At 46.8% G+C, this 24706-nt stretch overlaps 1 protein-coding gene across 1 annotated transcript in view; it reads right to left on the bottom strand.

The window, feature by feature from the left end:
- The window catches only part of AFF2 (AF4/FMR2 family member 2), a 499888-nt gene that overhangs the window by 12518 nt on the left and 462664 nt on the right, over positions 1 to 24706 (bottom strand). The window contains exons 9-16 of the mRNA XM_029240247.1: positions 21652 to 21811; positions 18907 to 19923; positions 17381 to 17502; positions 13071 to 13293; positions 8256 to 8545; positions 7621 to 7684; positions 4399 to 4535; positions 368 to 431 (exon numbers count right to left, since the gene is read on the bottom strand). Of these exons, the coding sequence (XP_029096080.1) occupies positions 368 to 431; positions 4399 to 4535; positions 7621 to 7684; positions 8256 to 8545; positions 13071 to 13293; positions 17381 to 17502; positions 18907 to 19923; positions 21652 to 21811 (2077 nt within the window). The remainder of the gene's footprint in view (positions 1 to 367; positions 432 to 4398; positions 4536 to 7620; positions 7685 to 8255; positions 8546 to 13070; positions 13294 to 17380; positions 17503 to 18906; positions 19924 to 21651; positions 21812 to 24706) is intronic.

The raw sequence follows: 24706 nt of genomic DNA, 5'->3' as shown, positions 1-24706 counted from the left end.
CTGGAAAAGGCCAGGAAGTTGATTCTCCCCTAGAGCCTCTGGAAGGAATGCAGCCTCGCTGACACTCTGATTATAGGCTCGTGAAACACATGTCAGACTTCTGACCTTCAGAACTGTAAGATAATAAATTTGTGTCGTTTTTTAAAAAAAAAGAAGGGGTAAGCATTAAAATCCCATCCTGATAAGGGTATAAATTCAGAGAGTAAATGTTTAGTCAGCGACTGAAAAAATCCACCAGTTAGCCTTCCAGAGTTTAATGGAAAACAAGAATAATGATCTGGGGGTAAGCAGCTTAAGTTGACTTTTCAAATCCTTCTGCAACATTTCAGCTGTTTCCTGGTGGCCTCCAGGAGGCTTACCATAGTACGGCCAGCTTTTTGTCCCCATCCGAAGCCAGGGGGCTTGCAAAGTTCTTCAGCCTCATTGCATACCTTTGAAGAGAAAGGACAAGCTCAAGTGGAATCCATCTGACCCCTCAGAAAGTCCCAAAGTCATTGGCGTTCTCGTCACCTAAATGCGCTAGCCCCACATTTGCTCTGGGTGTTAGGACCGAGAAGGGCACGTGGGCAAAAGTGTGCTTTCCCGAAAACATATACAAAACGACGACCACAGGAGTGTCACAATGGCACTGCTGTGACGGATGGAAGCTAGCTCTGGAGAAGCCAGCTACATCCGGAGCCCACGTTCCAGAACAGTGCTGTGGAACTACTGTGGGTCTGGCGTGTGTATACATGCTGGCAAAATACTGTTTCTAAGAACATTCTAGTTAAACAATATTATTGGCTTTCAATGAGACGTGGACACAAATGTCAGTTTCAGTTGAGTTTTTGACAGATGAGGTAAATGATAACACAGCTATGTCTGACCTGAGTGTAGGGAGGCCTTCATCACACAGTTACAATAGCTGTGTGTTTCTAATGGCTCAGGTGTGGAACATATTCCTCTAGGAAGTGGTTTTTTTGTTTTTTAAGGGAGGTACATTTCACAGCAGGTAAAGGTCTGAGCGCCCCTAATTTATGGTGCTTGTATATTTTGTCTTTCCACTCTCTTTAATCGTTACTGTTCCACACCGGGGAGATCAAAGGTTGAGTAGTTCCCATCTTTTTTTCTTCGAGCTGAGCAGATTCCATTCTGGGCCTTTAGACTCTTGAAAATCAATTCATTGCATAAAATCATTGTCTGAGCTTTAATGCAATTTCACAGGCACTCGTGGTGGAATAAGTAACAGAGTTCAGTGCTGCAGAGGGAAGTTGAAGATGTGCAGGCAGCCCCGACTAGCTCCCGATTACGAGAAGGCGACGCTGAGCCCGCACTTTCAGCAGCCTCCCCGGAACACCGGCGCCCCCTATCGCTCTGCTCTCCCCAGCTACTGCCCCAGTTCTGTCCAGTGAACATTTTCCAGCAAAAGGACCCGCGCACTTGATGTGGGTCCCCTCCTGTTGTTGCCATATTAAGCAAAAAGGCTTCTTATGATGTCATAAATCTGTCTTTGACAGCTGGATCACTGAAATGTCAAGTCATTGTGATGCCCCACTTGTCTTCACAAGTATATGTCTATTGCAGATTCCCAAGGCTCGGAGCAACCATAATTACTTGAATGAAAAAAATGGGGTGCTCTCTCTGCAGCCAGCATACCGTCAGGGAGAGAGTAATACAGATCTCTTCAACATAAAATTACGCTACTAAAAACCATGTTCCTATTACAGTTACCCTCTAATTGCAGCCACTGTTGAAGTGCCTTGATAGTGGAGTTCCAATGGCTTACATGGGCCAGAAGACTTAGTTGCTTTAGCCCATTTTATTCCCAATTGAAATTTCTCTCCAAAAAAAAAAAAAAAAATTACACACACACATATACTAGAAAATGTAAAGTTCTACATATATAGAGGACATACAAAGTAGTGCAGGTAGAACTGGTAAAATCTGGGAGAAAAAAGACCTGATGACTTCTGAGTAAGGCAGGTGGACTGTAGCAATGTCCCTGTCCTGGCTGTGATCTTGGACTAGAGCTACGCTAGATGGGGGGAAACGGGGGGTGGGGGAGAGGTACACAGGAGCTTTCTGTATCATTTCTTATAACTGCATGTGAATATCCAATTAGCTCAAAATAAAGTTTCAAAATACTGACTTAAGAGTGAATGGCTATAAATTCTCCATTGACTTTCACCAGGTTCCACTGAAAATATACTCCTATGGGGAGTAAACTATCACATCATGTAAAAAAACAACTGTGCTTAGACAAAAAGAAAAAAAAGAATTGTAAATAATAAAGGAAAAAGGAGTGTTTTCTAATGGAAATAAATATCACTCAGCGATTCACATGGCATTTCTACCAAAAATGAAATTTGATGTTTCGCTTTTCTATTTAGAGAGCATGTGTTTTCCTAAAAGAAAACAAGAAAAAATATATATAGAGAGAGTGAAAACACCCATAATTTCACCCCCAATTACAGATATGACCTTATTTCCCTTCCAGGTTGGTCCACGTGCAGAAACGTGCTTTTCGTGGTTAGAAATGCAATGCGTCTATAATTCTGTGGCTTGCTTTTACTTTAACATCATACTATAAACATTTTCGTGCAGCTACGTAGTCTCCATCATTGTTGCATTTCAATGGCTGCAAGTCATTCTGTTGAGAGTACTGCGATGTAATTAATCACCCTTCTCCTGTTGATGATTTGGTCTGCTTCTAATTGGGTGCTATAATACAGGCCAAACTGAACACTGTACAGATAACTCGTTCTCCTCTTACAAGTCTTTTCTTCAGTATAGAAAATTCAAATTTCTGGAAGTTGAATTACTGGCTCATAAGATATGAATGCTCACTTGTATAGGTTTTCCTACACAATACCAAATTGCCCTCAATTTACAACGATCAATTTCCATTCCCATCAACAGCATGGAGGAGGCCCAGTTCACCATTATTTTGCGTATGTGCTAACACTAGGTATTAACATTTTTACATTTTCCTGTCAATTGAAAAAGTGCCTTGTTTTAATTTGCACGTGCGGATGAAGAGAAGGCATGGCTTTTCTGCAGGTTTGTTCATTAAAGTTTCCCCTCCATTTTGAATCCTTATCGTTTCTGCCAGGATTTTCATCTTGTGCATCTTTGAAAACTGCAGGCAGCCTCGTATAGACACTGAGAAATCAATTTCCCCTTGAAAGCTACAAATGGCAGTGGTGGCTTTCACAGGGCATAAAGTAAGTCTGAGAGATACTTTATATACTTCTCAGAGCAGCGAAAAGCCAAAGATGGCTGCCTGGCCTGTCAAGGTAAGGCTGGAACTTTCCTCACAATCTCCCTACTTTGGTGGCTTTAACTAAATCTTCTGATTCTATGTAACCAGAGTTTCTTTCTTCTTCTTCTTCTTTATAATGGCTCCCATTCTTCTGATCTTTTCAAATGCTTTCCTGGGAAAATAGGCATGCTAAATCTGTCCGATGTCTGTCTGAAGGTTTAGGTACAAGGGTCCTCAGGTTTGTAACAGTTTATTGCAGATGCAAGAACAGAATAAAAAGCAGGCCTGGCATTATGGATTAATGAAGCCAGAGGTGGCTGGGATACAAGGACCTATCAGGTGAAGAACTGCTCACTCAATCAAAAGCCATGATGTAGTCCATCCTGCAGACGCGGGTGCTTATCCACTATTCAGAGGTAGAGGAAATTCTTGTACAAATACCTGCAGATTACTGGAAAGCACTAGAATGGATATCATTTCTTCTCTTTCCCCTTCTTACAAGAATTTTTTGATTACCCACAAACTCCACTGCACCAAGAGCAACAGGCCAGAAAATTTCATTCAAAATGCAAATGAAACCAATAATCTGTACCGCTAATACACCCTCCCCTGTTATCAACCTCATCTCTCCCCTCCCCCTGCTACCACCTTGACTGCCCCTCAAATTCCAGATGCACGGAACGTCTACTCCACAGCTGCGGCCTCCAAAGCTGCCTTTGTGTTGGAACAGTGCCCCTCCATTTGTAATAACTGAGGCAGAAATTTTTAGAAAACATGGTTTATAACAGAAATCCCAATAGCACCGCTTTTTGTGAATTATAGAACTGCGCTTTGAAAAGACAAGTGTCCACGCCAAACAGTGAAATGATGATACTTTACTCGCATCCACTACCTTTCCATTTTAATTTTATGAATATTGCAAATTGTAACACTCACGTTATAACCTCCGAAGGGAATAACTGATACAAGCAGTGTCCAGCAGTTATAAATTTCCCATGACATGAATAAAATGGCAAGAACGAATTATGATGACTGCTAAGAAGAAGATGCCTTGGATGAGTCATTATTATGTGGAAGTGATAGTTTTCAAACATAGCAAGCAGCTTCTAATTATGACTGGAAAGAGCTAAGGAAAAAGGCAGCAGAAAGGCACGAACCTGAGAAGCTCCACAGTCTCAGAGTACATGGTGTACGGAGACTTGGCTTCCAGAGGGTCGCGCTCCATCGCATTGCCACATTCGGTGAAGGACAGGGCTGCATCGGCATAATTCACGGCTTTGCCAAATTTCTCAAACTGAAACAGGAAGAAGACTTGTCAACATGACGGTCCCTCTTCTCTCCTTCATCTAAAGCAGTGGTGTTCAACCCGGGGCAACGTTACACCCCTCCCCCAGGGAACATTTGGCAATGTCTGGAGACCTTTTCGGTTGTCACCACTAGGGATGAGGGGTGTCTAGTGGACAGAGGCCGGAGACGCTGCTAAACATCCCTCAATGCACAGGACAGCGCCCACAGTGGAGAACTGCCCAGCCCAACAGTGCCAAGGTTGACCTATGGAGGGGAGCAATTAGGAATTTGTCTAGACAAGGATGTAACTGATTTCAGGTTCTATTGCCATGACATGGAGGCTGGTTGAGAAGAGAAAACTGCAGCCAAGGTATCATGTCTTTGTGGTATTCCTGTTGTTGTTATCTTTTTGGTGGGCCAGGATCCAAATCACTGCCTCGACTAGTTTCTCTTGACTACATTTACTAGACTGGTCATCATAATGTCCTCTAGACAGAGCTTGCAATGAAACCCTGCTTTTTACAAGCCTCCTGGACAGCTAACCCGTTTAGTCTTTGCTTGGAACTCTAGATGAGCGCATCATCCCCACCCCCAGGAGAAGAGTAACAAATGGATGCTATCGCCATGAAAAATGGGAAGTTGCAGTGTGACTGTTGACGACAATCACATCACTTTCACTGTAAATGATGGTCTGACACAGTGTGTCAAAAAGCCCCCAAGGTTTCCCTGGTGGCGCAGTGGTTGGGAGTCCGCCTGCCGATGCAGGGGACGTGGGTTCGTGCCCCGGTCCGGGAGGATCCCACATGCCGCGGAGCGGCTGGGCCCGTGAGCCATGGCCGCTGAGCCTGCGCGTCCGGAGCCTGTGCTCCGCAACGGGAGAGGCCACAGCAGTGAGAGGCCCGCGTACCTCAAAAAAAAAAAAAAAAAAAAAGCCCCCAAATATAGCACTACTAAATATTTTAGTTTAGTAAAATTTCATTGCAAAAGGTTTTAGCCCTGCTAATGGTCACGATTAAATTGACTTAGACATACTGATTTCTTTTTTACGTGTAATGAATATTATATATGACACTTTTACAGTGAGTATTTTCTAACAGTATTTAACATTTTCAATTTTTGATAGCTGGATGGAAGAATTCCACTAATACAGAATTTCATGTGAAAGAACCAATAGAATGCAGATTGAGCTATTCTAATTTTCTTGTATACCTTTTATCAAAATATTTTCTATGCAACTGTGAAGGTTTCAATTCTCAAAATGGCAGAGTAGCTAGCTGTCTCTAGCAAAGGATTAAGTACATCTATAAAATGATGAGTTACAGGTCCTGCAGAATCGCTTGCTGTAAATGACTCTCTTTGCAATAAAGGTTCTCCAGCTTTTATGTACTGCAGGAATTCTGTGGTTTCCTTTCTGAAAGCTGTTGTGGAAAAATATCGGTTTCAGCCCAATTCAAAGCGATTTTATGAAAACCTCCTTCTTCTCTTGCCTTACAAGATAATTTCTTTAGGTCATCTGACTCTGATTGGTTCTCCCCGGTGGAAATTAAGCTTTGCATCCTGATTTTTGAAACTGACTTTTCATTTGCAAGCCCATAGCTGGAAGGCTCCTTAAAGATCACCTGGCCCAAATCTCTCTTTTTCCAGAAGGAATAACTGAAGTCCAGAGAGAAGACTACATGGGCCACAGGGCCAATTAGGGGCTTGAACTCCAAAGGAGTGTCTAGCTCTGGTGTAGACGTAAGCCAAGCAAAGACATCTTCCTCTAAATGAGTATTTCTCAACCTTTTCTTTTTTTCTTATCATTCCTCCCCACCCTCACCCCCCACCGAGGGAGATTTTTTAGATTTTTTTTTCACACACCCCATGGAAATTTTAATACTAAAGACATACCGATTATCTCCTTATGTACCGTGGCCCTTTGGAGGGCAGTGGATGGTGGCCACGCGCAAGTCACGGCGCAGAGACCGTCGTGGTCCTCCATTACAGCCCTCCCAGTGGCAAACAGCACAGGGCAGCTAAGTCCTGGCTGGACACAATGTGATGATGGAGGGTGTGATTTTTTTTTAACCCAACGGAGTTGAACTGACACCTCTAATTATGCTGGGCTTTAGTCAAAGTTGAGGACCCTGAATTGAGGGCAGTGGTTCTCAACCTTGGCTGCACTTGGGAATCGCCCGGGGGAAGCTTAAACACCCATGCCTGGGTCCCAGTGTCAGAAATTCTGATTCCATTTCTCTGGGGTGCGGCTTGGGCATCAGGGCTAGTTTAAAGCTCCCCAAGTGATTGTACCACACGATTGAGACCCCCTGTTAGGTGGCTCAGTCAATCAGACGACTCCCCACGCTCTCACAGCCCTCGGAGGCAGCGAGGCCAAGTGTTGGGGGAAATCTAGAGAACAGAACCTCCTTCTGTGTGCGGGGACCTAGGCTGGCTGTGGGCCTCACTCTGGAAACATGTCATCAAATGCAGCAAGGAGCTGAGATTTTTCTACAGACCTGAGTTTCCCAGAGCCAATGACTGAGGCCACTTAACTGCCTCTCAGCAGCCCTCTCCCTGCCCACACCCAGTTCGGGCTTACTGGAACCCATGGGAGCTCCCACCTTCCCCAGCACAGTTTCAAAGGTCATTTCAAAATCACTTGAAAGACAGTACAAGTGGGGCTTCCCTGGTGGCGCAGTGGTTGAGAGTCCGCCTGCCGATGCGGGGGACGCGGGTTCGTGCCCCGGTCCGGGAAGATCCCACATGCCGCGGAGCGGCTGGGCCCGTGAGCCATGGCCGCTGAGCCTGTGCTCCGCAACAGGAGAGGCCACAGCAGTGAGAGGCCCGCGTACCGCAAAAAAAAAAAAAAAAAGACAGTACAAGCCATTAAGCTTCTGAAGTTGGAGCGAGGGGAAGAAGAGTGGGAAAACCAAGAACGGCAACATGGCACCAAGACCTTGGGGAATCCCAGTGCTAAGGAATTAACCAGCTCCAATCGCTCTATGTCACAGCAGCAATGAAAAGGTTTGACTCGTTTGTAAAGTGCCTTCTTTGTTTTCCTTCAAAGCCTAATACCTGGATGGGAGGACAGCAACGGGAGAAAGGAAACCTACCAGGGCATCAGCTTTGTGCTTCAGCTTCTTCGCCTCTTGCATGTAATAATCAGCGTTGTGAACCCTAAACAAACAAAACGAGCACGTTCAGAAAGCAATGTTTCATCTTTTCATTAAAAGACCGAATAGTCACAATTTGGGGGGGCTATAAATCCATTCCTATACAATGCCTTGAACAGGGCCGATGAATGCTTGTCCTGCATATAATAACCGAGCTTGAAATAGTCCAGTGAATGAAATCGGAAGTGCATAATGGCCCATTAGGATAAATACCCACATCCTCCAACCCCAACCGTTCCAGCTGCCCAAACAGATCCAAGAGAACCTAGCTATAATTCTCTTTGCTGGCACACAGTTCTATCTGAGGACACGGGTAAGCAAGGAGGACCAAGCAGGCTGGGATTCAGCACCTGCCTTTGGAAACAGTAACAGAGCTCCACAATTAAAATGGGCCAGCGACGTTTCTCGATGGGGATAGAGGTGTGTGTGAGGAGGGGAGAAATCTACTTTCAAGGCTATAGGAGCTGCACTGCTGCCTCTGAGGCCTTATTTTCGGGTGACACATGCACGGTGCTCGAAAAGCCATACTTCCCCCACCCCCGTCCACCACTCCAGAGAATCTGGGGACAACATACGAGTCATCAAAAGTGAGCTTGGGTCTCCGGACATTGGTAGTGCTGCTGGAAAGAACGGGCAGGGCCGCCCAGGATGTCATCTCCAGGTGACTGCTGTCCATGAGGCCAGTAGTGATGGTGGAGGTGATGGTGGAAATGGTAGTGGTAGTGGTGGTGGTAGTGGCAGTGGCCGTGGCAGTGGCCGTGACAGTGGCGGTGACAATGGCAGTGGCAGTGGCAGTGGCAGTGGCAATAGCAGTGTTGGTGACAGTGACGGTGGCAGAGGCTGCCTTTTTTGGAGTGTCTCCCTCCTGGGAAAAAGGAGGACAAAGAATTTCCATTAGGTCCAGATTTTTAGAGCATCTTTTCATAAATGCTTTGCATGTCAAGCACACTAGGAAACAAGACGAGAGAGAAGAAAACAATGCGCACAGCTGGAGGATACACAGGTGACCCCGCTACATGTCATGAACTCCGGGAATCACCAGCTTTTGTTCTATGATGACACCAAACACCAAGCTAGTCACGTGCTGTGACTACATAGCTCCACCATCCCAGTGACACAGTCATTGGCGAAGGTCTAAATCCAGTTGGGGATGTGGGGGGGGGGGAGGGGACGAATGGGAAGGGGAGGGAAGGATAGAGAGAGGGAGAGAGGGAGAGAGAGAAGAGAGAGAGAGAGAGATTATCACCCTGACGTGTATATTTTTGATAAGGAAACCGGCCGCGGCTGGGGCTGCCTTTCCGTTCACGTGAGGCCTTGAGTGCTTTCCTGCTAGCGATGCCACAGGAGCGCCTCTTCATTTCCAGGCCTTGGGGGGGGTGAAAACTCATATGTACCAGGTCAAAAATCAAAGGAGTCAGAGACTTCTGAGTTCCACCCTGAACTGTCATTGCCATAGAAAGAATGGGATCCAGATGAATGAAGTAGGTGGGAAGATCTGTAACGATGTGACGCTCCGTGTCACGAGACCACCTGCCGTGTTCACACCGCTGACTCTGCCCCCATGCCCCCCTCTGGCAACTGCGGGACGATCCTGACTGTTCTACCTCTGACCGTACTTGCCGTGGTGCCACTTGCTCCTTCTCCTCGTCTGAGCTGGGATCCCTCCAAGGCTGGCATCCCCCAACGTTCATTCCTCAGCTCTTCTCTCTTGACCTCGACAGGATTTGCCAGTCTTGTGTGCACTGGCACAGATCTGACAATAAGCAGGTATAACTCCCCGAGGGAAACCTCCACCTGTAACCCTCTCTCTGATGCTACTGCAGTGATCGCTTCTGGAGAGTTCCACCAAGATGGCCCATCAGCACCTCAACTTGCTCTGAAACCAAACTGACATCCAGACCAGTCCCCTTGCTCTGTGAATGGCAGGACGGGCTCCCCTGTCACCAAGGCCGGTAAGGGCATGGTGGTCATCCCGGGGCCAGGGGCATCAGAAGCCGTGTCCTCCCCACCTTGCCTTCCATCTGAGCTTCTCTGCTTGAACCAGTTGTAGATATTGAAGTTCTGGAAATGATTTCATTTCAAAACGGGATCATGCTCCTGAAACTCTTTTTGAAAACCATTGCTCTACTCCATCCCTTATTTCTCCTTCTCCATCACCCCCGTCCAATCCATTACAAAGTCCCGTTCACTCCCTCCCCCCAGTGTCTCACAACCTGTCCCTTCCTCCTCTGAAGCCTCAAAGTGCAGGCTCTCGTGGCTTCAGCCAGAGTCGATCACACAGCCTCCTGGCCGAACGCCCGACCTCTGAGCTAGCTTTTCCAATCACCCTCCACCTGCTGTCTGCCAGCCGGAGCTCCCTGCATTTCACTGCCTTGCGGCTGAGTGCAAACCCCAGGCTGAGCTCCTCTGCTGGTGTGTAAGGCCCTTCCTGACCTGGCTTCACCCTTCCCGACTCCCTCCGATGAACCTGCCACCAAACTGAACTCATCAGGCTTTCTCCACTTTCCTGCTTTGGGTCCTTCGCAGTCTTAGGGTTGAAAAAGCCTCCTCTTCATTACTTTTTTCACCTTGCGATAAGGTACTGTATTTTTTCAGCGTTTAAACTGAGGGAAAATACACAAGACACCCAAATTTACCACCTCAACCATTTTTAAATGCCCAGTACGCTAGTGTAAAGCACATTTACATCATCGTGCAACCGATCTCCAGGGCTCTTCGATCTTGAAAGCTGAAACTCTGTGCCCATTAGACCATAACTCTCCATCCCCTTACTACCCCCAGCCCCTGGCAATCACCCTTCTAGTTTCTGTCTTCGCAAATCTGACTCCTCGAGGTCCCACGTGTAAGTGGAATCATACACTCTTTGTCTGTTTGGGCCTGGCTGATCTCATTTAGCACAGTGTCCTTAAGGTTCACCCAAGTTGTAGCACATGGCAGAATTTCCTTCCTTTTGAAGACTGGATAATATTCCACTGTGTGTAGAGACCACACTCCTGTTTAATCATTTCCCCTCATTACTAAACCCTACTTAACTCTCAGCTCAACCCGGCTCAACAAATGCCTTCCCAGGAAAACTGCCTCATGTATATGGCCAGAAGTGCTTTAAACTTTTTTGGTCTCTTTAGAGGCGGGAAGGGTGTGTCTCTAGCCCTCCCCTAAGACACCAACCGGCAGCTATTTCGTATCCGAGTTTATCGAGCACATGTCTCATTGCTCACCTTAGACTGGGAGCCCTTTAGGTGCTGAGGCCGTCTCTGATTTATTACACTCCCACCCCAGCCCCGTCCCGCTACCCCACCGCCCAGTGCACTCAGTGATTTGCTGAACACAGGCCTGCCTGCCTTAAATCAAAAGGGTCACTTTAGAGCGAAAAGTCAAATGTGAACATTTCTTATATCCATGAAAGTCTTATTTTTTCCACTTCATCCTGGACCTTCCGATTATCAAAAATTCTTACCATCAAGAGCTCATTGCGATAACTGTGCTGAGAGGCTGCACATCTAAAAAATGGTTATGGTGGATACGTAGGAAAGCATTTAAAGTTCATCACGGATTTATTCAACCCAAACACATAAAAAACTCAGAGGCTTCTGAACTCGAACTCCTAAGCCAGCTCCACGCTTCTACCGCCAAAGCCAGATGACCCAGACCAAACAGCTGAGTCAGCCCCAGAGAGAGCCACGTGTCTCTACGGCCAAGATAGGTGACAAGAACCCTGAAACACCATGTCCACCACGCACATGGAGGTGATGTCGGTCATGGCACATCTGACTGGAAACGGCTGCGTTCAGCCATGATCATGTAAGTCATATAAACACGTCCTCTGTTGACCCTCACTCATCCATTGAGTCAATAAACAGGACTTCGTGCATACATGGGACAGAGGAGACTCTGAGAGCAGAAAATGGAAAATGTTTTCGGAGCTGGAAGAACCTGTATAGATCATCTAGTCAAATTTACTCATTCCATGGACTCAAAGAGGTTTCATAATTTGCCCAAGGTCACAGAACAGATCTGTTGTGGTGTTAGCATTATGTGGCAAGCAAGTCTCTCAACTTCCACAAAGTCTCTCAGATTTCAAGCCACTAATAGAAAAAACTAATGGCCAGAGAAGACGCAACAGGTACTCAATCCATCATGGGGACCCTGGTGATTTCCTTAAGAAAAAAATGCCCTTGCAGGATCCTCTTATTATCACTGTCATAATAACATCTCTATTAAGCATCTAATTATTTGTGACCATGTACTAGGCACTATACGAAGAGAACTGCCTAGATGTGGCTCATGCCCTCCAAAAGCTTGCGGTAGGAGAAAGCCTCCGTTGGAGTTTATAACATTAATTACATTCAGTATGAAAAATAGGATTGATAGTGTAATTACTGTTTAGAATAGACAGTTTCGTTCCTAACATTATAAGTCAGCATCTTTAAACGTGAATGCAAATATAATGTGGGCACACACACATACAAATTTCATTTGGAAAGTGACAACTTTGTAATAGAGCAATTTCTTTATGTCACCAATAAAATTTACCTAGATATGTATGTCATCTAGTCATCTCAGATGATGGAGGGCTTTAAATTGTGGTCCTTAAAGCTCAGAGGCCTCGTGGCTTTTCATGAAGTGTTAAATGGGCGCTTTTGGTTCAGGGGCCACCAGGTTGGTGCTAGACATTTGAAAACTCATTGATTTTCATGCATTTGCTTTTCATACTACACTTAAAGGAGATCAGATGCATATGGATGCTGTATCTCCACATACGTGCATTTACCCAAAAAGGCAGGTACATTTGCCATTAACATTCACTAGCGACACTATCGCTCATGGTTTTCACGGTTCAGGTACCTATACCTGGGGCAGATAAAAAGACATTGTGTATAGATGAGAAAAGTGAAACAACTTCGCAATTATTTATGCTAATCGAGCAGCAGTGCAGAAAATCGAAAGGATGGGATAATCCTTGAGTTTGGCTTAGAGAACCACAATTTTGTGTGATTTTAGCAACAGATTCACCTTTTAAACTCCATCCTTTTGAGTCACTATTTTAAAACACAATTCACACCTGCTAAGCTGGGTGGTGGAAAGATGTAACTTGGAGTCCCGGCCCCAGTTCCATGACCTTGGGCAATTCCGTCCATTTGTTCTCTCCCTTTCGGTAAATGATCAGTGCCTCCCATGTGCCAGATGCTGTGGACAGTATTGTGGAAGTGTCCCCCACCCCCAAGATCTGAAGGGATTGGACCAAAGGACGTCCAAGGCCCCGAATGCCTGCATAATAATCTGTTTGGAGAAGTAAGACTGGAATGAAAAATTCATCTTGAGTTCAGTTAGATAAGCTGGGTCAACTTGTTTCCACCTGACAATGATAAGATTTCTTCTAAGATGCTTACATTTACAGATATCCCTTTGAAAGTAGCACAGAATTTGCCTTCACTCCTCTTAGGTTTGGTCGAGGTGATCTGTCCAACCATAGGGATGGTCTTGTCTTGACTGAAGGGACCATTATTGCCACTGATATTCCTGCGGCGCGGAGGATCCTCTGGCAGTGGGGAAAGTGGAGGGGGAAACAGCTTTTCTTCTTTTCTTCTGTTTGCTCTCCTGGATGAATTATTTCTGTGTAAACAAAAAGTATGGGGTGTCAGAAAATTTTGTCTCTCTTTATTCTGAGCTGTCCCATGATGCTGATACTTTCAGCTAAAGTAATATGTTGGCTGATGGTCCTTTACTTGTGGTGAAGAGTATACATAAAAACGCATAGAGACATAGATTATCTACAGAGAGGGAGCCCTCCCTATAGACTGAGTTATAGATAAATGCAACCATATGTATCTAAGAATAAACACGGGTCTTTGAAACAGAACCCCACGATAAATGGAAATGTCTAGTGGAATGTTGCCCCAGTGTGATATTTGTAACCTTTTAAGATTACTGTTAAGTAGATTTTTATGGAAAATCCAATGCAGACTTTAATCCCATCATTTTTTAGGCTGGTTCCTACTTATTCTGCCCTACGACTTAACTGCATGGTCACACAACAAACAGTACAATAAACAATTAGTGGAAGGATACTTTCCTAAGGAATACTATGCTTATACATTACACAGAAATAAATAATGCACTAAATACTCTTGGGTTACATTGCAAATTGTATGTTCCAACTGTTCTACCCAAGGCATAATGAGCCCCTGACCTTAAGTTGTTATACTGAAGTACTGATGTACTCCGGTTTACAGAAGTCCATTTGACAAATATTTTGTCGTCTTTCCATAAGACATCTGCAGTCCTAGAAGCGCTCCTGTGCTTTCAAACTGATTTATCTGCCCGTTAAGTGGGCATCATCAAATAGACTGAGACTTCAAATAAAACAGAACAACTAAAACCTTATCCAGCTTCTTAACATGGTAACTGGGCCATGGATTTGTATTTTAGTTACTGTCTTAGACTAATCGATGAAGATTACTTGAATTTTAATCTTTTCTTAGACAACTAATATTGTACTGTGCAGCCGTTCACTTTTCATGATCATTGACCACAATTTTCAACAGCAAATTAAGTCAACAAGAATTTATGTTTTCCTCTCGGTCAGTTTCAGTCAGTGTCTAGAAATATAGATTTACAATATCTCAAAGCAACAAATCAAAGATGAACAAGCACTCAAGTGGTTCGATTTCCTGAAACGGTAGCAGCCAACGCAGTCCCCTCGTTCCACTTCCACCGCCCAAATTTGCCATTTGTAACAATATTTGTCATCTTCTGTTTCATAAATGCGGCCCTATGTCAATTTTTGTCAGGCAGCCGGATTTTCAGAAAATTCACTGTTTCTGCCATTACCTTAATGGATTTAAATTAATTACAGGGGCTTCCCTGGTGGTGCAGTGGTTGAGAATCTGCCTGCTAATGCAGGGGACACGGGTTCGAGCCCTGGTCTGGGAGGATCCCGCGTGCCGCGGAGCAACTGGGCCCGTGAGCCACAACTACTGAGCCTGCGCGTCCGGAGCCTGTGCGCCGCAACAAGAGAGGCCGCGACAGTGAGAGGCGCGCGCACCGCGACGAAGAGCGGCCCCCGCTCGCCACAACTAGAGAAAGCCCTCGCACAGAAACGAAGACCCAACACAGCCAAAATAAAATTAATTAATTAATTAAAAAAAGACAAAAGAAAAAAATTAATTACAAAATATTTGCCAATGGATTTTTCAAATTGCTTGGGCATGAAGAATCATTTTAAGATAGTGGTGATGCCTGATGAAAATAATGGTGAAAACATGGATTAGGATGCACGTCCACGAGGAGGCTCCACCAACATCAGCCCACGCTGAGTATAATCATTACGGAGGAATCGGCCTTTGGGGAATTTACACAGAAAGGAGTCGAGCATTGCTGTGGCATCTACGGGAGTGACTGGGTTCCTTACCTATGACCACTCCTGCACTACCTGAGCTGCCGGAGAAGAGGGTGGGCTGCAAGGGGAAGAGCTGTTCCCTAGAGGCAGTCCATTTGCCACTGGCAACTATCGTTGTGCTAGGCCTCCCCATCTGCCATTGTACACGGTACATCGTTCCCAGTACAGTACATTCAGTGCAATGGGCACAGTCATCTGGCCCCCTTTCCGTCTGTATGAGAGCGACCTGGAACCATGTGGCCTTTAACGACTTCCTGGGTGAAGACACCCAGGGAGCATTTTCTAGAGACCACTCTGTCATCATTTTGGCTTCTTACTATAAGGGCACCGCTTGTATAGGCTCTGGCTCTTGTATAGGAGGACAGCAAGCAAGAGAGTCCCCCATTTAATGCCTCAGAGGCCCTTCTGATGGTTCAAGCCCCAAAGAAGGGGCAGGGAACTCATCAGGGCCCTTCTGGTGGACGATGGGAAACTCCAGCTGTCATAGGCTGGTGTGGCATCCTTTGCTAGGTTTAGAATATTCATTGAGAAAAGTGAATGTTGTCTTATAGAAATTTCCAAGGATTTAGTCTGAAGGGTCAAACAAAGCACAAAGGAGCAGACAGAGCTTGAGGAGAGGGCTTCCAGGAGAAGACCTCCGAGAGGTCTGTCCTGCTCCTTCTCCCTCAACTCCCGATTTTTTCCCGCAGCCACGGATTTGCTGGACAAGTGTTAAGAACCCGATCCAGGCCCTTCCTGAATGATAAATGCTACTAGGTAAACACCGCTCTCCGAACTACTACGAAAGCAGAAAGATGGTAAGGACCGTGAGGTAAAACACCATTTTATGAGAACGAATTCGAATTATTAGACATCGATTTAATATTTGATCAACTCTCTTCCATGAAATGGGGACCAGTGACAGATCACTGGGTCGCTGAAGGAGGCTCGCAATGGGGACTGATGGTGTGGCAATGCCCCACAGTTCCCTGGCTCTTCCTTGTGCCCTCAGGTGGCCCGGCCCGAATAGATTGAATCTGGGAACTGGGGCAGTACCGCCACTACAGGGACACCACTTTAGCCCTTCCTCCTTGGAAAGGAGGAGGGCCCTGGAACGACAGTGTTTGACCACTGGGAAAGAAGTCTGTTTCCCCACATTCCTGGCCCACCCTGGGGTAAAAAGAGCTTCGGGTCCACAGGGAGACGGGCAGCCTAGGGCCAAATCTCCTTATTATACTGAGCGGATCTAGCGGTCATTGGTCTTTTCCTACCTTTCATCTCTAAACAACAAGGATCCAAACAAGTGTTAGCTGATAACTTATTTCCGACATCTTATCTGTGGCAGATTGATGCCCCATCACTGATGTTAAACAGTAATCTGTGAAATCAATTGTGAGCAGCAGTTATGGCCATATTGCCTCTCTGCTCTGGGCTGCTAATAGGCTCCCAAACTGGTCTTTGGTGGAAGTAATCTCTTAATTTTGAATGAATTTATGGCAATAATTATCCAGACGGAATGGTTCCAGTAGCTGACACGACTGTTGGGGAAATGATATGTGTAAGACAGAAGGACTCCATCACAGTGTTTGGTAGGGAAGGCTGGGGTCGTGTGAGTGAGGACGGTACAAGGAGGCCTCCTGCCTGACTCTGGTACCTTCTGCAAAGAGGGAGATGGGAGAAAAGGTGCCAGCAGATCGGCATGAACGCGTCCATCCCTAGCCGGCTCTTCCCAGCACAGAACTGCCTGGGGCTGGGGGGCACTCCCAGACAGCTCATCTCTCTGGCCTCCCCTCGGCCTCTGAGGAGTTCAGCATGGAGCTGCTAGCCCTCAAGCTTCATATTCGCGTTGAGAAATGACACCAAAGAGGAAGCGGATACCGAGTCATCCTGTTGAGGCCAAGGGGTTGCTTTCCAGGGAAATCTTTTTATTTATCACCATCAGAACTGGAAGTTGCCCAGAAGGAGGTGAGCTGGCTCAAGGGATAGGTGTCTCTTGACGCTGCCCCTTTTAAATTCATTTACTTCCTCTTACCCTTCACTCAGTGCTAAAAGTTCACTTTCGCCGATTTTTGGTCATCAATCCGAGTTGGAATAAAGAAATGTTGCTAAAAAGCTCAAGGAGTCACCCCAAATCTGGCGGCCTGAGCGCCACCCTTGTTAGACTGGTGGTCAGAGACTGCTGTCAGGACAGGACTGAGAGACTCCTGTTTCTTACCTAACATTCCTCTGGGACAGGACCCCCTGCCCCCGGGCCAAGGGTTCATTTGGGATTTCTTAAGAGTCTGAACCAGCAAAGTATCATACAGCCCAGGGCAAACTCACTCTTTAGTGCTGGGAGGTTTCTGGGGGGGAGCTGGTGAGATGCAAGGTGGTAGCAGGCAGATGGTGGCCGCCTCCTCCAGGCGTTGCTTCTTCTCAGGGATTTTCTCCGCAACTTCTGTTGGCTTTAACAGGAAGAAAAAATACACACGGTTTGAAATCCATGGCACATGCAGACATTTAAAAACAATGAGCAAGGGAGACAGCTGGCTTCTATTTTAAGTCCTAGATTAGGTAGGGGAGTTAAAAGTGCACCTTTGATCAGACAGAAAAGCGATCAGTCTTGCCTCGCCTACTCCAACCAAGAAGCTGGCATCTGAGAGGGTGAAGCTGTGATGTGAGCCTCTGATCGGGTGGCACAGGGATATCATACCAAAAGCGAAGAGAATCTATGGTTTTCAGACACTTCTTCCAGCAACAACGCCTCCACAAATGAGTAGTTTAGAAGCTAACACTGCAATTCTAACACGGCATAAATCCTGTCCAAGCACCCTGGGGGTTTAGGGTAACATATAAAGGTCACTTCTACAACCAAAAATATGCAAGGAAGTTAACCATATGCAAGGCACACCTTTGGACCTTCAGGTACTGGTTCTGAAGGTCCACTTTTACTGCTGGTTGTGCTGCTGTCATCACTAAGAGCAGGGAAACAGTCCTTTGTCCTATCAGACTCTTTGGTCCTCCTATTTGGACCAGACTTTGGTCCCTAGTTTGGAATACTCTCATTGAATAAGTTGGTGCACAGCTCAGAGATAACACCGTCTGTGAATCTCTAAAGCTGAATGATGACTTAAACCACCCTTGCAGGATTCCCCATGGCAGCCATTCAAAATAATATTACTCAAATATCACCATGAGATGATGTTACACTAAAAGACTACTGTGAGATCCAGAGATGCAACACAACGAACTTACTGGACACAAACTCACTTCCCCAGATGTACGTGAAATGGAAGAGGCCATGCTGGGTTTCACCTTATGATTCTATCTGTAGCCCTGGAATCCAACCCTAATGTCTTGCAGGTGAGGTTTTTACAAGTCAAGCCGACCACACAGGTCAGGGGGCCAAGCAGGCTGGACAGAACGTGTGTCTAGTAGGAGCCAGGATAATCAACATATAACTGGGTTGCAGGGATCCTGATGTCTGGATGGAGAAATTAACAAGGCCTAGAGGATGCATGTTGACCTTAGGAATCCTTGGTGCCCCACTGCTGCTGGTGCGGTGGGGGACTACGGAATAATGACTCATGAATCTGGCTGCCTGGGGAAGGAGCCTCTTCATATTCTCCATTGCTACACATCACGTGCCATATTGGATGCTCTTGACATTGGTTGGCAAACCTTGATTATCCCTAACACTTCCTCCCTGGTCATGTCAAATACTGCATTCCCCACGGAAAGCATCATTGCCTTCCCCAAAGACTGCAATCCACTGTCAACAGCCTGCTGGAAAAGGAGACTCAAGACCCAAGTAGCTCCCAGACAGCCGCGGCTCCCGATCACGTGGCGGGCCACACCTGACGGCTTACCTTGTGCTTACGCTTGCCCTTGGGGGCGGCTTTATCCGCAGCAGCCGGGGCAGCTGCCTGCCGCCTGGGCTTTGAGGCTGTCTCCTTGTGGTCTGGCTTGGCCGGCGCCGCCTGCAGTGAGTTGTGGCCAGGCACTCGAGACAGTAGGTCGAGGTCAATCTTCACCCAGAGATTTTTCAGATTCTCGGATCTCGGAGAGGAGAGGTGATCTCGGAGAGGAGACAGAAGCTCGGTTTGCACGACAGGGATGGGTGGAAAAGCAGGCTCCTCACTGGGGACGGGCGGGTTGATGCTGCTGAAGGTGCTGAGGGTCAGGCTGGCCCCGCAGGTGTCCTTGGACTTGGCAGTGTTGCCCCCAGGAGCCATGCAAGGAGGCAGGACTTTGATCTGCAGGGTCTCCTCCTGATCTGTGTTGGAATCAGACGTAGACGAGTCGGTTTCAATGAATTCCCGGGACTTCGGCACGATCTTGCCAGGCCCTCGGTACTTCTTCTTCTCGGCAGCCAAGGGGATGCTGGGCCTCGGTTCTTTCCTAGGGACCGGCTTGTGGGCGGTGGCTTTGTTGCGGCCTCTCGGGGGCTCAGGAAGCTCCATGCTTTCCTTTTCTTTGGGAGTGCTGCTGGAGATATTTGGTTTGGGCCAGGTAAATTCCTCAATGCTGGGGTTCTTCTCGACCCTCTTGGGCTGTTTTTTCCCAATTGTCCTTTGAGATGCTGTCTCGAGAGTTGTCGACAATTTATGCTTCAGAGCCTTTGTTTCTGGAATTTTGGGGGTGGGCCGTGGACGGGCTTTCTCCCTGATAAGACTGAGGAGAGGCCTCTCTTTGGGTTCAGCCAGGACCTGGCTGGGGTTTGCCTTCACCTTGACCTGGACTTCCATTGGCTGTATGATTGGAGGAGGTACAGAGATCGTCTCCATGGGTGTTTCATTTTGGCTGCAAATAAACGACTTGTTCTGAGATGTCACTTTGTTAAGCCATTTGTCCAGCTGCCACTTGTTGGTGGAGGGCGGCTCAGGCTGCAGATTGAGAAACAGTGGCAAGAATGAATTTCGCCTTTGGAAAGAAGTCAGGAGGACCCTCAGTGCACTGACTGTTGGGCGATAAAAGCTTGGGCTGTTAGGTGACCATTCACACATTTAGAAACATACACGGACTTCACATTCATCACGTTCCCTAGATGGCCAAATACTCCACACACCGGCTCCAATCTACTTATTTAAACTAAGTTCCACTGCTCTTCTGAAACTATCCCCTACTTTGGCCAGCAAGGAAGGAATTATTCACAGAGAGTTTTTCCAGAGAGTGGGCAGGGAGGCCTGGGAGGGAATCTGGTTCCCAAAGTCCTTTGGTGGGACTCATTACTCAACCTCTTACCAGGAGGCCAAGGTAGTGATCTCTGGTCCTGAAAAGAAATGTAAGCGTGCCTCAAGTGTAATTCTAAAGGAAAGGCTTTCTCTCTGCCAGACTGCCAGGGCCTCCTATACGATGCTGTAATTCACTGCAAAAAGAAGAGGCCTTCTGTATTTTCACTGGCCGTTAAGCCATGGAAATGATGCGTACAATTCGGGTGCTTGATTCCCAAGTCTGAATTCTGCCTGTTGAACTAAAAGAGCCATCATTTTTATTAGAACTCCTCTTTTTTGAAAGGCATCAGCTGAGGCTTATGGCGCCAGCCAATAGAGGGTGACAGAATTCAAAAGACTCTGAGTAGCCGTGATTCCAACCCGCACAGAGCAACGGCAGGTAAGCGTCAAGGCAATCGGTGCGGCTGCTACTGTCGGCAGCAGAGCGCGAGGTTAAGGGCCCCAGCTCTGGTAGCACACAGACCCTGGTTTCAGTCCTGCCCGTGAGATCTTGGGAAAGTCCTTTCTTACCCTCTCAGAACCTTATTCTCTCATCTGTAAAATGGGATAATAATAGCAAGGACCCCCATAGAGCTGTTATGAGGATGAAAGGAGAGAATCCGAGTCACGAGCTTCTCACGGTGCCCGGCGTGTGATCTACATTCAAGAAGTGTGAGCTATTGTATTAGCGGTAATGTTACTATGGCATCTTCTTCTGTTATTCTTTTCTGATTACTGACAAACAAGCGTGCCCAGAGCCATGGAGGGATCAGTTTGCTGTACGAGGTGCAGGCTCAGGGGAACTGAGAGGCTGGTACTCAGAGAGGATGAGAGGGGAAGGACAGGGTTTTTAACTCCAAATTGTACTTCTGGTATTTTGTGGGGCTGTGTGAAATGTTTTCATGAATTACCATCGAGTACACTTGAAGAATATTAATTGAAATTAAAAAAGAAATACCTGTGACCTTTCAACCATCACGCTTCTTGGGTCTTACTTGCCGAGGGACTTTCATCACTTCAACCTAGAGGAAGGGGTGGCGTCCCCAGAGCTAGAAGTGGGTCTGGACTGGCTTTGCTGATTCTCTGGAAGGTGAAGTTGCGAGCCCAGTGATTACTAGTCCAGTGTAATAGTAACGGGGAGGCTCAAGGCTCAGAGTAGCTGAGTGAGTCACACAGCGAATCAGTCACACGGCAAAGAAATGTCTGTTAGAGACCACGCGAGTACGTGTGTTAGAAGAAAAAAATGCTGTCAAACACCTGAGTACTTTTCTGACGTGTATACTGTGCTGAAGCCCTCATCGCGCTGGAATACTGTGATTGTTGTATTGTTGTGTGTGTGCAGGTCGGAGGTGCTGCCTCGGGGCAGGTAAGCTGTGGCTGGGGCCCCGGCCCGTCACCCACCTCTGGCGTGGCCACGCGCGGCGCCTCATTGGCTTCACTGTCAGTGGTGCTGCTTTCAGTGTCTGAGTCTGACTCCGAGCTGCTCTCAGAGTCACTGGAGCTGCCGGATCCCCCGCTGGCTGGCGCTGCAGGTGTGGGCTGAGGCGTGGCCAAGAGCGGGCTGAAAGGAAAACGACACCACTCGGTCTCAGACCAGCTGGAAAAGAGCCCAGGTCAGCATAAAGGCTGATGATCTGTGAGGGGCAGGTGAGTGGAGCTTGCCATCCCATTTCACAGGAGGCCCCGTGAGTGACCCACAGGTCTGTCAAGGGGCTCTGATCTTAGCTATATGCACAGCACTGTCCTCTCGGCAAGAAGGGGCGAGTTGAATCCTCGCTTTCATCATGGGAGACTGAGGTTCAGAGAAGTGGGAGGGCTTGCCTCAGCCACATAGCTATCAGTAGATACAGAAGTGAGACGGGGACCGTGGCCTCTCAGGTCCCTCAGAGGGCAGGGCTGTGTAAAGATATTCGCGGCCAGGTGTCCAGCGCCCGGCCCCAAGGTGAGCAAGAGCTGACCATGTGAATTAGGGGATGATAGGACGCACTTCTCGGCCTTCCTCCAGCAGAATTTCTGTAAATGCTTCTTAAAACTCTTACCAGGAGGTATGATCATAAAGGACCAACCGTCTCTAATGACTGGTTTTAAATCTGTAAAGCCGCTGTCTTTATTGATAATCCATACTCCTCCTTACTAATCGTTTGCCCTCTGTGCCCCGTAACAAATCCACCTCAGCTGCCTCTTGGCACTCGGGGGTATGTCATAGCCTTTCTGTCCTTTTGCTCATCGTCTCTTTGGACTAGTTTTGTTCTGCTTTCACTCCAAAATGGGGCTCTAAATTCGAGGGGGGCGGGGAGGGGTCTTGTCCGTCTCTGTCTCATCAGCCCAGGCCCCTCTTTGGAGAGAAGTTTAATCACGGACAGGGATGGGCTGGGGGCCAGAGCATATTCGCTGCTGTGCTGGGCTGGTCCTCCTATCCGCCTGGCTGGCCGTCCAAACCTCACTGCCTCTCAGACTCCCAGCTCCTTGCCCAGCTCTCCCTGGAAAACCCAGTCCTGGCCCTGGAGGGCACCTGGTCCTGTGGCTCCACCTTCAAACTGGATAGAGAGGGACTCTAAGGTCCCCCTCTGCCTGAGACCATTATTCCTCACCTGCCCCAACCCTGCACCCTCACTGGAGCCTAGTTTTCAACATTACAGCTCTTGCCAGCTGAGCTGGAGCCATGCTCGGCTGCTGCCTGGGAAGGCCTAGGATCCCTTTCAAACCAGCATGGGTGTCTCATCCGTCACCATCCAATGCGTACAGCCTTTGCATTACGTGTGCCTCGCGTCCCTGAAGACGGCCCCTTTAATCTCCCAGGTAGCTCTTTTCTTTCATATAGCCGAAGCTCATTTAAAAATGCTATCTGCTAAGTAAATGCTATCTGCAAGTTCATTCGTCTGCCAAATACACCAAGAGATTAGGGGAAGCAGAAGAAATAGGGGACTCTATCCCCTGGGAAAGTGTGTGTGTGTGTATGTGTGTGTGTGTGTGTGTGTGTGTGTGTGTGTGTGAGAGAGAGAGAGAGAGAGAGAGAGACAGAGAGAGAGAAAGGGAGAGAAACAGTGGAGCCAGGGATCTACATACAGCTCAGTGTGCTTCGTTCCCTGCATTCCTTTTTAGTATTTATGCATAAAGTACCCTTGCATATTTATGCAAAGTACCCTCTAAATCTAATCAATTGTTTTTGTCTTTGGTTACTAAATAAAGACTGAGGGAACAGCTTTAAGTGCAACTAATCCAGAGGCTATGCTTTCCTGGCCTCAATTCCCCCCAAGTAAAGTTTCAGACAAAGCACAGAGCAGCAGCAATACTCAGACTATTGCCTGGTGGATTGAGAGACTTAAGATCTAACTTGTACTCCCATGGTTATGACTTTCAGGTGAAAAGGCTGCTTCCTACTTTTCTTTCCTACCTATACATTAATTTATGGTTTGTGTGTGTATGTGTCTGTATACAGGGGTTCCTTATCCAAAGCCTTTGGAAGGGAGATGAATTTTGATATTCACATTTTTTTAAATTAAAAAAGTAATATGGTAGCTATACCATATCTATAATACCCCCCAGTGGGATCTGGGAAGCACCCTTTAATAAAACTCATTCATACTGCAGTTAACAGTCACAATGAGAAAAATGAAGACTTGAAATTATTACGTGCACATCAGTTTAGGTCAGGTTTTGTCATCAAATGAGTCTGTCTGAAAATAACAGTTCTCAAAACTTTTTGAATTTCAGAATTGTGATTAAGAGATTGTAGATGTGGACAGAAACCACATATGAAAAATTGACTGTAAATATATGTATAGACGCAGATACGAAATAAAGATGATTTGAAACCTAAGAGTAGCCTTGACTGAGATCCAGTGAAATGAGAACTGAAGTTATTTTCCCTAAGTCTTCCTACAGCTAAACCTATTGCTGTGTTCTCGGGAAGGATCTCACGGCCAGTCAACGTTGACAGTGACCACTTAGGGGAAACAAGTATAGAAAGAACAGGGAGAGGTACGTCAACTTTTCATGCTCACACTGATGGACAGAAATACTTGGGGATGAGCGGGACGGTGGACTTGAATTCAAAGAGGGCCCCATGAGAACTCAGACGGGGGGTGAAGGACTTCAACATCTTTATGAGAAAGAATTGCTTTCTCAGAGCAGTTGCACAGTTGGAAACAGGGAAGAGCCAGCATTGGTGGGAGGGAAACCCGTTAGCTGTTCAGCTAGTTAAATTCCCACTTCTGCTACATTTATTTTCATATGTCGCTAGTTTATTTTTCAAATGTATATTAAATTGGCTATGAGGGATGCTAGCCCACGTAATGCTTGATTCCGCCTAGGAGATGAAGGACGGATGTGCAATTTCCACATTCGTCATTCCCCAACTGCATTAGACTTATTTCCCATGCACCATTTGCTTTCATATTTTAATAAATTGCTTTTAAAAAGAATGCTAGGGGGGACCTTGAAGATGGCGGAAGAG

Source organism: Monodon monoceros, unplaced genomic scaffold, assembly GCF_005190385.1.
Source record: "Monodon monoceros isolate NGI ecotype Baffin Bay Population unplaced genomic scaffold, NGI_Narwhal_1 Super_Scaffold_22, whole genome shotgun sequence".
Lineage (NCBI taxonomy): Eukaryota > Metazoa > Chordata > Mammalia > Artiodactyla > Monodontidae > Monodon > Monodon monoceros.
Note: the sequence above shows the minus strand (reverse complement) of the source record. Positions and strands in the feature narration are given on the sequence as shown.